The sequence below is a fragment of the Peromyscus eremicus genome, chromosome 13 (assembly GCF_949786415.1).
Source record: "Peromyscus eremicus chromosome 13, PerEre_H2_v1, whole genome shotgun sequence".
NCBI lineage: Eukaryota > Metazoa > Chordata > Mammalia > Rodentia > Cricetidae > Peromyscus > Peromyscus eremicus.
Genome location: NC_081429.1, coordinates 24,622,578 through 24,636,549, shown reverse-complemented (window position 1 = coordinate 24,636,549; position 13,972 = coordinate 24,622,578). Strand labels below are relative to the sequence as shown.

Below are 13,972 nucleotides of genomic sequence, written 5' to 3'. Positions count from 1 at the left end.
TTTAGCTAAATGAAGAGACGCACTTATCTCTCCTTCCAGACTAAATTCTTAAGAGCAGGGTCCGCGACTTATCAGGTCTGTACCTTCTTTTCTCCTTTGTGCTTTGAGCTTAGAATTCTGCTCATGCAGGGGAGTGGTGGCACACGCCTTTAATCTCAGCACTCAGGAGGCAGAGCCAGGCGGATCTCTGTGAGTTCAATGCCAGCCTGGTCTACAGAGCGAGATCCATTACAGGCACCAAAACTACACAGAGGAACCCTGTCTCGAAAAACAAAACAAAACAAAAGAATTCTGCTCATTTGTTTCATGATTGTGTTCATTTGAGTGAAGAGAGTAGTAACAGGTAAGAGTGGGACATGGATGCGTGTGTTAGAGATGTGCACATGATACCTTTATGTTATTTCCTAGCAGTCCCTTCATATTTCCTAGGACAGTCTTTCTTTCATTCTCTTTTGACAATGCTTCTTGTATTAACTATTATAAAACACTCAAGGTGGAGAGCAGCTAAATCTGGTCTTCACATTCCTGTGCACGCGTGCTCATACGCTCATACACAAAGGAAACTGATAACCATACACATCTAGAGAAGGAAAAGAAGACTGTAACCCTGAACTAGGTCAGGATTTTGGGAAAATGGAGCAGGAAGGAGGCATTTCAAACCATAGATATATGCCTTAGTGTATTGCTGTGACAGACATCATGACCAAGTCAGCTTATATAAGACAGCATTTAATTTGGGGGTAGTAAGGTCCATGACCATCACGGTAGGGAGCATGGCAGCATGTGGGCAGACATGGTGCTGGAGCAGTAGCTGAGAGCTCACAGACAATCCACAAGCATGAGGCAAAGAGGGAGAGCTAACTGGCAATGGCTTGGGCTTTTGAAACCTCAGTCTCTCCCAACCCCTGCCAGTAGTACACCTCCTCCAACAAGGCCACATCTTTTAATTGTTCCCAAACAGTTCCACCAACTTGAGACCAAGCATTCAATTGTATGGGGAACAGAATAGCCAAAGCATTCCTGGATTTAGGAAAGGTGCTCATATGCTCTGTTCAATTAAGTGTAAACACCCCAACTTCTGGGTCTGTCATTCTGTTTAAGGTCAATAATTCATGTCAATTATATCTGATTTTAAAGCTGAATTTGTTTCTGTATTTTGGAATAGGACTGATATAAACTGGGCAGGGAATCAAATATTTTGTTGTTATTGTTTCAAGACAGGGTTTTTCTGTGTAGCCCTGGCCATCTTGGAACTTGCTCTGTTGGCCAGGGTGGCCCTCTAACTCAGAGATCTGCCTGCCTCCACCTTCCAAGAGATTAAAGGCGTGAGCTGCCATATGCTACTACTTTAGATTGAACTCTGGAAAAGCAGCCAGTGCTCTTACCCACTGAGCCATCTCTCAGGCCTCAAATACACATCGACCAAGGAAATTAAGGAAAATTATTTAACCAGCAGAAAAAATTTTGCACATCTGTGGTGGCTACACTACTTTAAAGTCTGTAGAATTTTGCGAAGTATGGAAAAGTGAGGCAGTCATTCTGGATAGCAGGAACACAGTCAGTCCTGTTCACTGCTGCATTCCCAGCACCTAGTCCAATGCCTGGAAATGTAAATATCAGGCATTCAATCAGTCTGTACATGGACACTAACCTACTTCACAGAGTGGTTTCCTGTAGGATTAATGAAAATATCCTCTAAATAAAAGCAAATAGAAAACTCCAGAACTAAGATAAAAAGTTCTGGGATGGTAGTCTTAATCCTTTCAGCAAGGAAACAACAGATACTCTTGGAATTTATGCAACCCAGGAAGGCTAATGCCTAGTGTAGTCTGAAAAACACTCACTTTAGAAAAGCGTTATATAAAAATATTTTCTAAATGGATGACTTCACATATGGCTCTCAAAACTGCAATTCTGGCTGTGCCGTCATGTTTCCAAAGTAGGTTTGGAAGTCAACCAAACCAGGGTGTACACTTGTCTACATGCCAATGACCTACTTAAAAATGGACAACTGATGGGTGATTATGAAACCAAAGAAAATTCTAGGATGAATATGTTTGTAAGAACAAAACTGTGAATGGGCAGCTTATAAATGTCAAGATGAAACACAGCTTCTGTAGATATTTTCAGTTATGAACTCTTTAAAGGAGGTATCAGTCTACAATCCAGAGTGAGCAATTATAGAATTGAGAGGCGTGCGCATGCACGCACGCGCACGCACGCGCACACACACACACACACCCTATTTCTGTGTCTACCGAGAACTTCCTTGACATGGTGGGATTTGTTGGCACATGCCTGTAGTCCCAACACTGAGTATGCAAAAGCAGGCAGATCTCTGAGTTTGAGGCCAGCCAAGCCAGAGTGACACCCTGTCCCAAAACAAAAAAAACCCAGGAAATATTTTTGGTACACCTAGAGAGCTGAGTACTGGGCTCAGTGTTACATAATTTTCATGGTATGTAAGGTAGAAATCCATACCACCTTAAAAGCAAAGCAGTCCAGGTTCAGGGCAGTTAAAAATGTGTTTGAATCTGTGCCCTATCACCCCACAATCCCTCAGTATAGGGGACTGGATTCCATGCATGATAGGCAAGCACTTTGCTACTGTGCCATATCCCTGCCACTCATTTGCTCAGAGTGGTCCTGAATTCTTTAGGCACTCTTTAGGCACACAGGCAGGCTTTGAACTCGTGATTTTGCCTCAGCCTCCTGAGTAGCTGGGATGACAAGCCTGTGCCACCAACGGCCAACTCTCTTGGCTGTTTTTAGTCATAGAAGACTAGCTAGCACTAACCCTAACTTACAGTTTCTAATATTCACCTTCTAACTCAATGCCAATAGAATGGAGTCAAGCACGAGAGTCAACATGATGTCTGTGGACATTCACTTTGTACAGAAAGAATTGGTACTGATGGGAAGGTCACAATGCCAATACTTAGGATTCCCCTTCCACTCTCGCTGCAGATTTTCAGGAGGCATTGGCATCTCCCTCTGGAGAGTCCCTTGGGAAATGTAACATGATGTTTACTACCTAGTGGGTGACTAGAGCTAGCTGGATGAGGAGAGAGGGAGTGTTACTACTCAGGGCCAAGAAAAGCAATTTTAAGACCCCACTGTCACTAAAAATATCTAAACAAAACACAGACTCCAACAGGAACCCAGCACCCATGGTAGAAGCTGTAATACAAACACATTTCTTGTATAAAATAGTTCAAATGCTAAAGACATTAAGACAAAGTATTGAGAGTTCCGCTTTGTTTTTCCAGGTACCAACACGATTACAGACTTTCTATAGGGACTAATTCTATATGTTAAGTCTGCACCTCCATAAAACCAAGACTAAGGTAGTGTGGATCTGGATGTGTACAACGATGCCATGAGAAAACAATCAAGAACAAGACAAGTATATTATTTTCTTTATATACAAAAACAAAGGCCCAAAATATGGTTTGTTGAAGTAGCTATCAACAGGATGTCAGCTGATTTCACATTTGCTTTGGTCAACACAGCCTGGGAACAGCAGTCGGCCCCCTCCCACCAGCATAGAAACCCACTGACAGGGCTGCCTTCAGTACAGAAGAAAGAGCTTTCAGGAAAAATAATTAATTTTAAACCAAAACATTTTACCAATAAATAAGAAAATTTAAAAGGTAGCATCCCCATCTGACAATCTTGGGCATAACACATACACCAATTTTGAAAATAAAATTTTTCTCACAATAGTAGTAGCAGGTGATAATACAGCAAGCCATGTAATGAAATTTTTAATGTATTTTTTTTAAAGAAAATCTTAAGAACCAAACATGAACTTTAAAAGTTGGCACTTTCTACAACTGTACATATCCTAAAACAATCGTCTAGTACTTTCTTACAGAACATAATTCAAACTCTGTTGGCGTTTCAATATATTCCTAAGGAAATAGTTAAAATCACATTTAGTATGCTGGATCTTAAACAAAGTTCATAATTCTGATTTATGGCTATGAAAAGGCAGTCAGCCTCTATCAAAAACCATAGCCAGTGATAAAACATACTTGGAAAACATAAACATTTGGTCTGATGATCTTTAATATCAGTTAAGACAGTCTGATGTTCGATGCCAATGAAAGGTACTTTAATCCAATGTGCAAAAAAAAAAAAAAAAAAAAAAAGAAAGAAAAAAGAAAGAAAAAAAAAGTGCAGCTGTCCTTTTCCTTGAAACACACAGGACCAACACTACTATTTACACATTCCAAAGATCTTAAATTTAAGCATCTTCTTTAGGAGAAACTGAGTGCTGCTGCAGAGAGCCCCAAAGCTTGATCATCCGTAAACTACAAAGACATCTCAAGAAGCATTTTGTTTCTTGTCCTAATTTTGATCTTAAATACAAAACCAATTTTGAAATCATTCAGGATTTGAAGACTTAGGAAATCTCAAGGTTTCTGTATCTGTGAAAACCTTGTCTCAGGGATTTTTCTCCTTCTCTCACTACGGGTTCACTCCACAGACACCCACAGGTAGAGTGGCCACACTGGACAAAAGAGGAACTCAGTCTCAGCACTACCAGCACCCTGGTGGTCTCACTCACCCTGAGGTACACATGGGCTGCAGCATCTGGGGTGGGTACAGGGGCCATCACAATGGATGAAGAAACACTTCAGCAAAGCAACCATTATTGTCCACAGAAACAGTAAAAACAATGATATATAGATATTTAAAAAAAAAAAATCAACAAACCAAATATAAAACTAACACCATTCCGTGTTTCCAAACTTGGTTTTGTACTTATACAGTGTTCTGGGTCAGCATGTGCCAACGTTTTCTGCATCAACATGAAGTTCTTGTATCCAGTTATTAAAACTGCTGTTTGGACCGTAAGTCACATATATTGGGACGATTAGGAAACCAATTTATCCAATTACTCTGCAGTGCACTCACCAGCCTGGCCAAGTGTAGAAAAATTAAGAACGGAGCAGAAGCCGCTCACTTTGAACTGGACAAAGGGGTTTTCAAATTAAAACCACAAAGAAGGGCAGGGGAGCTTACTGGGAACATGAATACTAGACACCACAAAAAAAAAAGCAAAAAACAAACAAACAAACAAAACCAAAAAAAAAAAAACTGTTTGGTCAGGACGTAGGAACGTTAACTGCCTTGAGAAATTTGAAAATCACCTAACTGGAGTGAGCACTGCCTTGGGTCCAGCCAGCACAACACTTTTAAGTGGCCACAAAAGCAGTCAAAGGTGTTCGGTGACCATGATCCATGCCACCTCGGCGTCAACCTCCCAGGCCAAGTGTTTCTGACCCATCCTCCCCTCTAGCTACAGGCGATTGTCTCCAGCTGCTGCTCGGCCTCGGCGGCCATGGCCGCCGCCTGCAACTGTTCTGTCTCGCTCTGGATGGCACTGGGGGTGACCTGTTTCCTCTCACTGTGCATATTGTTCTCATGTCTCTTCAGATCCGAGGCCTTGGCAAACGCCTTGGTGCAGGAGCCACACACAAAAGGCTTCTCCCCTCTGTGTCTCCTCTCGTGGTCCTTGAGGTGAGACTTGTGTTTGAAGGCCTTGTCACACATGTGACACGCGAAGGGCCTCTCGTTGCTGTGAACCCGCTCATGCTTCTTTAGGTCCGGGGCCCGGATGAAGGACTTCCCACACACCTCACAGCTGTAGGGCTTATACCCGGTGTGAATTTTCAGGTGTTCTTTCAGGTGGGCCTGGGTGGTGAAACCTTTCGTACACATTTCACAAACAAACGGCCTGTCTGCGGTGTGGAGCTTCTCATGCTTCCTCAATCTGCCTTCGTCAGAAAACGTCTTACCACACGCTTGGCAGGCAATCTGCTCCCGATGGTGACCGTAAAGCAAATACTCAAACTTCATGTCACTGGCGGCCGTGGTCCAGCCCGGGGTCTGTTCGTCTTTCACTTCACCCATCCCGTCATTAAATGTTAAGGCCTGAGGGGTCTGAGACCCCAAATCTTTGGACTCGGGAGTCTCCATGGATTCGACTTCCTGGCCGTAGCAGTTCACTTTGCGAACTTCCTCGCTCCCCAGCTCTTTCAAAATCGCTTCCTGAACCCTGAGAGTAGTGGTGGGAGACTTGCCGTCCTCCTGACTGGGGGGCGTGCCTTCTACGGTGTCGTCGGAAGGGCTGTCATCCTGATCCCCGATTTCTTCCACGTCATCATCCTGGGCGTCTGCGGCATCTCCGATGGGGCGGTTTAATTTGAGGCAGTACTTACTCTTGGACTGGCCGTTACTCTCGTCAGGACTAGACACGTCCCGCTTCTGAGAACAGAGTTTATCCAAGAACCGGATACCCAGTATCTGACCCGACGACATCATCAAGTTAACATCCTCCTTTTTCACGGAAATCTTGGCGGTGTACATGTAGTTCAGGACCTCTTCAAATATGTCAGAGCGGAGGAAATCTATCTCTATGACCGAGGAACTATCCACCTCCAGCTTCTTGAAAAGCTTCTTAAAGTAGGTGCTGCAGGCAGCGAGAACACACCGATGGGCTCTGAACTTTACATCTTCAACCACGATGGCGATATCACAAAATTCTCCTTCCAGGCGCTGTTCATTCAGCGTTTTCAGAAACAGTGTTTTATGATCGTCGTCATTATACTTTATGGTTTCAGACATACTGATGAAAAACTCCTGCAAAAAAAATTTTTTTTTGAGGAGTTTGATTATTGTGTGGTACTCCCCCATTATTCCCCCCCCCCACTCCCACCAAAAAGAAAAACCAGTCATACTGTGAATATTTGGAACCTAACAATTTAGAAAATCAGTGTTAATGACGGTCCAAAAACAGGTAGAAAAGAATGACCCCAGACAAGGGATTTCCATATTGCTATTTTGAAGTACTTTCAGTTTACTAACAGCTTCCTAGTTATAATAACAATGTCAGCTTTTGACAAAACACAGGCACTATTCTATACACTTTAGAAGTCTCAATACACTTAATTACAAATAGTCCTATGCAGTGGTGCTGTCCTCAGCTTATAAAAGGGGTTAGGAAGCTGCCCAACATCCTACAGCTATTTAAGATGTGGTAATCAAATCCAGGAAATGTGGTTTAAAAACTTATGCTGTCAGACTGCCAAGACAGAGGAAAGAAAGACTTATAAACAGCCCGACCTTGAAGTCTAAGTTACAGGGTTGAGACAAGAATCCTCAAGTCCTGGAGCCACAGACCTCAGTGGGTAAAAGCACTTGCACAAATGTATGGGGGCTCTATCCCCAAGCACCAGGGTAAATGCAGGTGGGCACATGTTGGTCACCTCTAATTTTGAGATGGTACAAAGGAATTCCGGCGCAAAGCCGGCTAGCTCTACTAGCTGAACAGTGAACTCCAGGTTGAACTGAGAGATCCTGCCTCAGTGAACAGTGGCGAGGAATCAAGGAAGGAAGACTCCCACCCTGTCGGCCTCACTCGGGTCTCCACAGGAATGGCCATACCCATGCACACACGCGCACGCACACACACACACACACACACACACACACTCACACACACGCAGACATGAATACAGACACCACAAACACAGAAGAACAAAAAAGTATCCTCAAGTCCTATCTGTACAGAGGACCTGGGAAAAATGACATCAGGGCCAGGGCATTACACTTTCTTGAGAGGAGAGACAAACGCCACTAAAGAACTAGAGAGGGCATCGCAGCCACCATAGTCTGCATGGTCTTCCAGTCTCTCCACAGCAGTTTTGGGCCACTCCTGGATGGGTGTCAAGGTTTAATCTGACCCCAAAAGACCTTGGGAAGAGACTGGTGAGTGGCTTCATGCCACAGGATGACAATCTTCCGCCTTCCAGTTAAAAGTCTCACCAACAACAGGTGTACAGGTGGAGTGTCCTTTCTCTGAAATGTTTGGGACCAGAAGGGTTTCAAGTTTTAGGTTTTTCCAGACTTTGCAATACATGTAACACGTATATACATGAGATAAACTGGGGATGGTAGTCCAAGCCTACATATAAAACTAGTTGGTATTTTATACATACCTTACACACATAGCATGAAGATAATTTATATAGTATTTCAAATAATATTTTATTTCTGGTTTCTTTTTTTTCTGTGTTCCCCCCCCCCCCCCCCAGACAGGGTTTCTCTGTGTAGCTTTGCGCCTTTCCTGGAACTCACTTGGTAGCCCAGGCTGGCCTCGAACTCACAGAGATCCGCCTGCCTCTGCCTCCCGAGTGCTGGGATTAAAGGCGTGCGCCACCACTGCCCGGCGTTTTGTTTTTTCTTTTCTTTTCTTTTTCTTTTTGGTTTCAAGACAGAGTTTCTCTGTGTAGCCCTGACTGTCCTGGAACTCACTCTGTAGACCAGGTTGGCCTCAAACTCAGAGATCAGCCTGCCTCTACCTCCTGAGTGCTGGGATTAAAGGCGTGCGCCACCACCGCCTGGCTCAAATAGTATTTTAAACAAAACTTCACAGTACAGAATTTTCATGTGTGGCTTCTTATCAGTCTTCAAAAAGTTTCAGATTTTTAATATTTTGGACTTACATGGAGGGTCAACCTGTACTCAGTAAGTGTTGGAGTATTTTAAAAGCAAAGAATTTCAAAACCATCATGAAAGACCTACCATTGTGTTCAAGAATTGATCTAAAAACAATGTGTTTTACACTTTCTAGCAAAAAAAAAAAAATTGCCTTACTTTTATTCAACCAAGTATAAGTCTGAGGAGAAGAGTTTTTGTCCTCATGGAAATAGAACTGTAAATGTATAACGAGAATGTGCGTGCGTGCGTGCGTGCGTGCGTGTGCATGTGTATACACAGTGGGGACCAGGGACTTGCTTAAATCAAGTAAATACACTACCCTTTATCTGATACCCCTAGACTGGAGATACTTATTTTAAATGAAATGCCAAATGATATTCTAAGCCTTAATATTCAAGGCATACTTACCATGAACAATTCAGGCTATTTTCTTAATGCCTTGAACTCCGAAATCTTCAGATCAGAGTAAGTCTGATCAGAGGCAAGCCAGATCTACCGGAAAAACATAAAGACTAAGTAAGATATTGTTCCACCTCTTGCATATGAACCCATTTTTTTCTGGGAAGAAACGGGGGGGGGGGGGCTAGCAGTAATCAGGCCTGGTTCTACACAAGGCCTACAAGTGTGGCAGGTGACACAGATTCTGAAAACCTCATTGTGTGTTCCTTAGGCCCACCATTTCCTGTTGGGCACACAGTTCTCCACATTTCCCTTTAGGATCTATAAACGTCTAAATATAGGAAGGGCTGTAGGAGACACACACCCAGCAGTTAAGGGGAAGGGGTAAGTACGCTACTTTGTTCATACAAGGACAAACTGTCCGAAAGACTGCAGTGGAGAAAGCCCACACTTTCCCCTCGATCCCTCCCTATAGGAAGGTTCAAAGAATTTTCTTTGATTCTTAACTCTCATCTAAAGAGATCCTGCTACTGCCTGCAGACCAATAAAGAACAAAAACATCCTCTACTGACCACTAATCCCACAAATACAGAAGTCTGTAGAAGCAGGTGGCTGTCCAGTCCTACACAAAGACTCGGCGCCAGACTCCACCAAAGGACCCGAAACAAGTTCCTGCAATAGGGACCACAGAGCTCTGAACTAGCAGGCTTTCTCATCTGTACTATGTGAGGGCTGGCAAGATGGATTTCTAAGGATGCTCCATTCTTCATCTCAGCCTTCCTGTATTCCAGATGCAGCCTGGGCCTGCAGTCGGGCTGAGGGGAGGGTACTCCCTTCAGAATCTTTAGTGACAATTCTGCTGTCACTAACTGTGGAATCAAAGGGGCATGGCACTCGGGGAAGAGTGGCCCTACAGTAGCCATGGCAACATATCAGCGTGCAGCTCCTCATTTCTGGTTAGTGTGTTTTCTTTTTCAAAGGAGGTCACGGGCCAATCGGCTCGTGTTTTTTCCCCCTATAGAGATGTTCCCATTGCTAAGTTCAAATGAGTCAAACCGGAAGATAGCCATTGCCAGTACGTGTGTAAGTCGGTGTGGGACAAGACACAGTCCAACACCTACAATACCATAAAGCAGCTCCTTGCTAGCAGTTCTCCAAATCGCGGGAACGCTTAGGCTCCCTCACCGAGCAGGGAGCCAGGCTTTCCCAAAGCAAACTTACATAAGCAGCCGCAGCCGCCTCCTTATTCCGGAGCAGCTGCGACAATGGCGGCCACACCACTTCCCTGTTGCAACCGCACAACTTGAGAGTGGGGAAGACTGGGCCCGGCACCGGACCTGGGGCGCAGCCCGCGCGTGGGTAGCCCACGCTCGCATTTCGCAGCCCGTGAGCCGCCGAGCGCAGCGAGCCCCGAGCATTCTTTCCCCAAACAAAAGCTCCCCTGCGCCGCGGCGCCCGCCGGCGCCCGGCCACTTTCCCTTCCGTGGTCCGCCACTTCTCCAGGTGGCGGCGCGGGAGCGAGGCTCTTCCTTGGCCCGCAGGAGCCCCGGCGGCGCGACGAGCACGGGAGCGGGCATGCGGCCGGTTCCGCAGCCCCGCGCCGCGCCGCGCCGCGCCCTGCTCCTCCGCCCGCGAGCCCCGAGCTCGCGCCCCGCGCACTCCGCGGCCTGCGCGTCTGGTCCTCCCGCGCCCTCCCGCGGCCAGGGGCGGGGGCGGCGCGCGGCCGGCTCCCCGGAGCTCCGCGGACGCAGGCGGGGGAGCGTGCGCGGGGGGTCCCGTCTGCTCCGGGGAGTGTGGGGGTGGTGGGGTGGGGAGTGGGGGGGGGGGTGAGGACAGCTGCGAGGGGCGGCGCCCCGCGGGCCGCGCTCGGGCCCGGCTCGGCCGTCCCCACCCCCACCGCGGTGCACTGCGGCGCGGAGAACGGGGCGGCCATGAACTCGGCCGCCGAGCGAGCGAAGAGAGCGAGCGAGCGAGCGAGCGCGCGCGCGGGCCGCCGCCTGGCCTCTCCTCCACCCGCTCGCTGGCCTGCGCGGTCCCCGGGGCGCCCGGCCCCCACGCCCAACCGCGGCCCACGCCCGATCCCGCTCGCACCGCGCTGCGCTGCGCTGCGCCGCCACATCCTGCAGCTGGCTGCTGCCCGAGCTCGGCGGGGACGCGCCTCCTCTCAGCCGCCCCGCCGCGCCCGCCGCCGGCTGCCCCCGCGTCCCCGCGCCCGCCCCGGCCCTTTCAGCACCCGGCCCGCGCTTACCTGCAACCCTGATACAGCCACAGACGCTCGCCGTGGGCTCCCGCGTTCGGCAGCGCGCAGGCCAGGACGGGATGGACGCGGGGGCACGGTGGGTGGCAGTGTTTTGGATTTTTTTTTTTTTTTTTTTTTGTAGTTTGGGGAGGGGGTGGGGTGGGGGGAATCGTGCACGTCCCTGGTGGTAGCAGCCCTCCTCCTGCACGAGCACAGAATATCTAGCCTGCCGCGAACACCCCCACCACCCCCCCTCCCCGTGCATGCGCGGTGCGGGCTAGGGGGAGAAGGCGCGCCTCCGCTTGCGCAGGCACGGAACCCGATCGGGCCTCTTAAGTGAGCGAGCAGGGAAAGGGTTAAACTGGGACCTTACGGGTCGACGCTTTCCTTGGGTCTACGGGGCCGCCCGCGGAGGGCCCTTGGCCTGCGCACGCGCGCGCACGCGCGCGCGGCATGGGGCGCGCGGAGCCCGCGCGCGGGAGAAGGGATGGGCGGGGCGAGGGCGGGGCTTTCGGCCGCACGGGGAGCGAATGCTCGAGCTCAGTTCTCGGGCACCCGCCCCGCCTGGAGCTCCCGACGCCTGGGCTCCCGCCGGCGCCCGGCCTCGGCGCTGCAGCGGGAACGCGGGAGCCTGCGCTCCCGTGCGTGTGCATGTGCGTGGGCCAGGACTGCCCCTGGGCGCGCGCGGTTCGGGCGCTGCGCTCGCCCTGGCTTTTGGGCAGGTGTCCCGGGCACCGTCTCTCACTGTGCACTCGCCCGGATACCCAGACGCGCGGTTCCTGGACGCCAAGGGCTTGGTTCATGTCGCTGCGGCATTGTTTATGGGGAGCAGGCACTGGCAGAACAAATGAAGTGCCATCTTTGATCTGGAATGAGAGGGGCAATTCCAGTCACCCAGGACAAACTGCACAACCCCAAAGCTCTGGATCTGCCAGACCCATCGGTGCCCTAGGGTTTACCCAGGTGCTTTCCTCTCTAGCCGGCATGCACTTGACGCTCCCGTGGGGAGATCTGATAGCTTGGTGCTGTCAGCACATCCGTGTACGTTATAGCTCCCTTGCCATTGAACCTTGTGTTCTTTACCTCCCCTCAGGCTCACAACCTTTAGCTCCCCATTTTCTGTTCAGCCTACAATACTGGCAGCTGGGCTGAGCTATCCTGCCCCTTAGAGTCACTTCGGCTGCTTTATCACACTTCTAACAGTCTGTGTTAAATCACGTGAATAACATCTGAAATTAGGGCAGGACCGTGGACTTATGGGAAGATGATGTAAGAATGCCTGTTCCAGGCACATAAGTAAACATGAAGGAACACTGTGATTGCCTCTGTTTTCTAAAGGACATCTGTTCAGCCTCAGCTGTAATATTAACCAGTACTGGTTGAACATTTCCCAAGGTGTTTTGATAGACATCTTCATTTTTTTTTTTTTTAATTTTCTGTGTGTGAGTGTTTTGCCTGCTTTAATGGATGTGCATCACATGTGTGTGTGTGGTGCCAGTGGAGGTCGGAAGAGGGAGTCAAATGCCCTGGAACTAGAGCAGGATGATTATTAGTCACCACGTGGGTTCTGGGAACCAAACCCGAGTCCCCTGCAAGAACAGTAAGTGCTCTTAACATCTGAGCTATTGTTCCAGCTCCCACACACGTCTTTCGATGCTCACAATAGCAGTTGTGTTAGCAGGTGGTGGAAGAGTTGACATAGGATAAACCTGTTCTAGAGTCAGGCATGTCTGGTTCAAATACTGGATAAACTAACTAAGCCCCATTTTTGTCTTTTTTTGTTGTTGTTTTTTTGTTTGTTTGTTTTTTTGAGACAGAGTTTCTCTGTGTAGCTTTGGACCCTGTCCTAGAACTCACTCTGTAGTCCAGGCTGGCCTCAAACTCACAGAGATCTGTCTGGCTCTGCCTCCCGAGTGCTGGCATTAAAGGTGTGCGCCACCACTGCCTGGCTACCATTTTTGTCTTTTAATGATTTATTTTTTATTACTTTTAAGTGTGTATGTGGGGGTGGGGCTGGAGGGATGGCTCAGAGGTTAAGAACACTGGCTGCTCTTCCAGAGAGTCCTGAGTTCAATTCCAGCACCCACATGGTGTCTTACAACCATCTATAATGATATCTGGTGCCCTCTTCTGGCGTTCAGGCATACATGCAGCCAGAACACTGTGTACATAATAAATCTTTTAAAAAAAGAGTGTGTGTGTGTGTGTGTGTGTGTGTGTGTGTGATTGAACATATGGATATGTGCCTGAGTGCGACCTTTGGAAGCCAAAGGCATTGGTTGTGTGTGTGTGTGTGTATGTGTGTGATCGAACATGTGGATATGTGCCTATGAGTTCATGTGACCTTTGGAAGCCAGAGGCATTGGATCCCCTGGAGCTGGAGTTACAGACCATTGTGAGCCACCTGACATGGAGGCTGGAAACCAAACCCTGGTCTTCTGGAAGAGAAGAAGGAGCTCTTAACAGTTGAGTCATCTCTCCAGCCTTTTAGGCCTCACCCCCTTGTTTTCTGAAGTGGAGACAAGGAAAGCAGGGCAGTTGTGAGGATTGACCCATACAGTGCCCAGGTAAGTTCTTAGTGCACGTATTAGTCCCCTGTTGTTAAGGACATCCATGGCATCCGTGGTGCTGGGTTCCCATGGCAGAGGCAGGAAGTGGTCATCCTACTGGACACTCTTCCTGTTTGCTTTCTTCTTGTTTGCACAGCTCCAGGTTTACACTCTGGTCTGACTGTGCTCTGTTTATAGGGGAGCAGTAATAGCACTCTGTCATGGAGTTGTGGTGTGAGGCAACAGAGGGATGGCTGAAGTTCACGGTGCGGGA

The 13,972-nt window shown here is 48.3% G+C and overlaps 1 protein-coding gene across 2 annotated transcripts; it reads right to left on the bottom strand.

Annotated features, from left to right (window-relative positions):
• Positions 1 to 5,100: 5,100 nt before the first annotated feature.
• Zbtb14 (zinc finger and BTB domain containing 14) lies at positions 5,101 to 10,454 on the bottom strand. Of its 2 annotated transcripts, XM_059278208.1 has the most exons (3): positions 10,132 to 10,454; positions 8,920 to 9,003; positions 5,101 to 6,651 (listed from the first exon to the last, which is right to left on the bottom strand). In XM_059278208.1, the coding sequence occupies exons 2-3, from the start codon at positions 8,920 to 8,922 to the stop codon at positions 5,305 to 5,307; spliced, it is 1,350 nt and encodes a 449-aa protein (XP_059134191.1). In that variant the 5' UTR covers positions 8,923 to 9,003; positions 10,132 to 10,454; the 3' UTR covers positions 5,101 to 5,304. The 2 variants fall into 2 exon arrangements, with proteins under 2 accessions (XP_059134191.1, XP_059134190.1); XM_059278207.1 differs by having other exon boundaries at positions 8,920 to 10,454.
• Between the last annotated feature and the right edge of the window lie 3,518 nt (positions 10,455 to 13,972).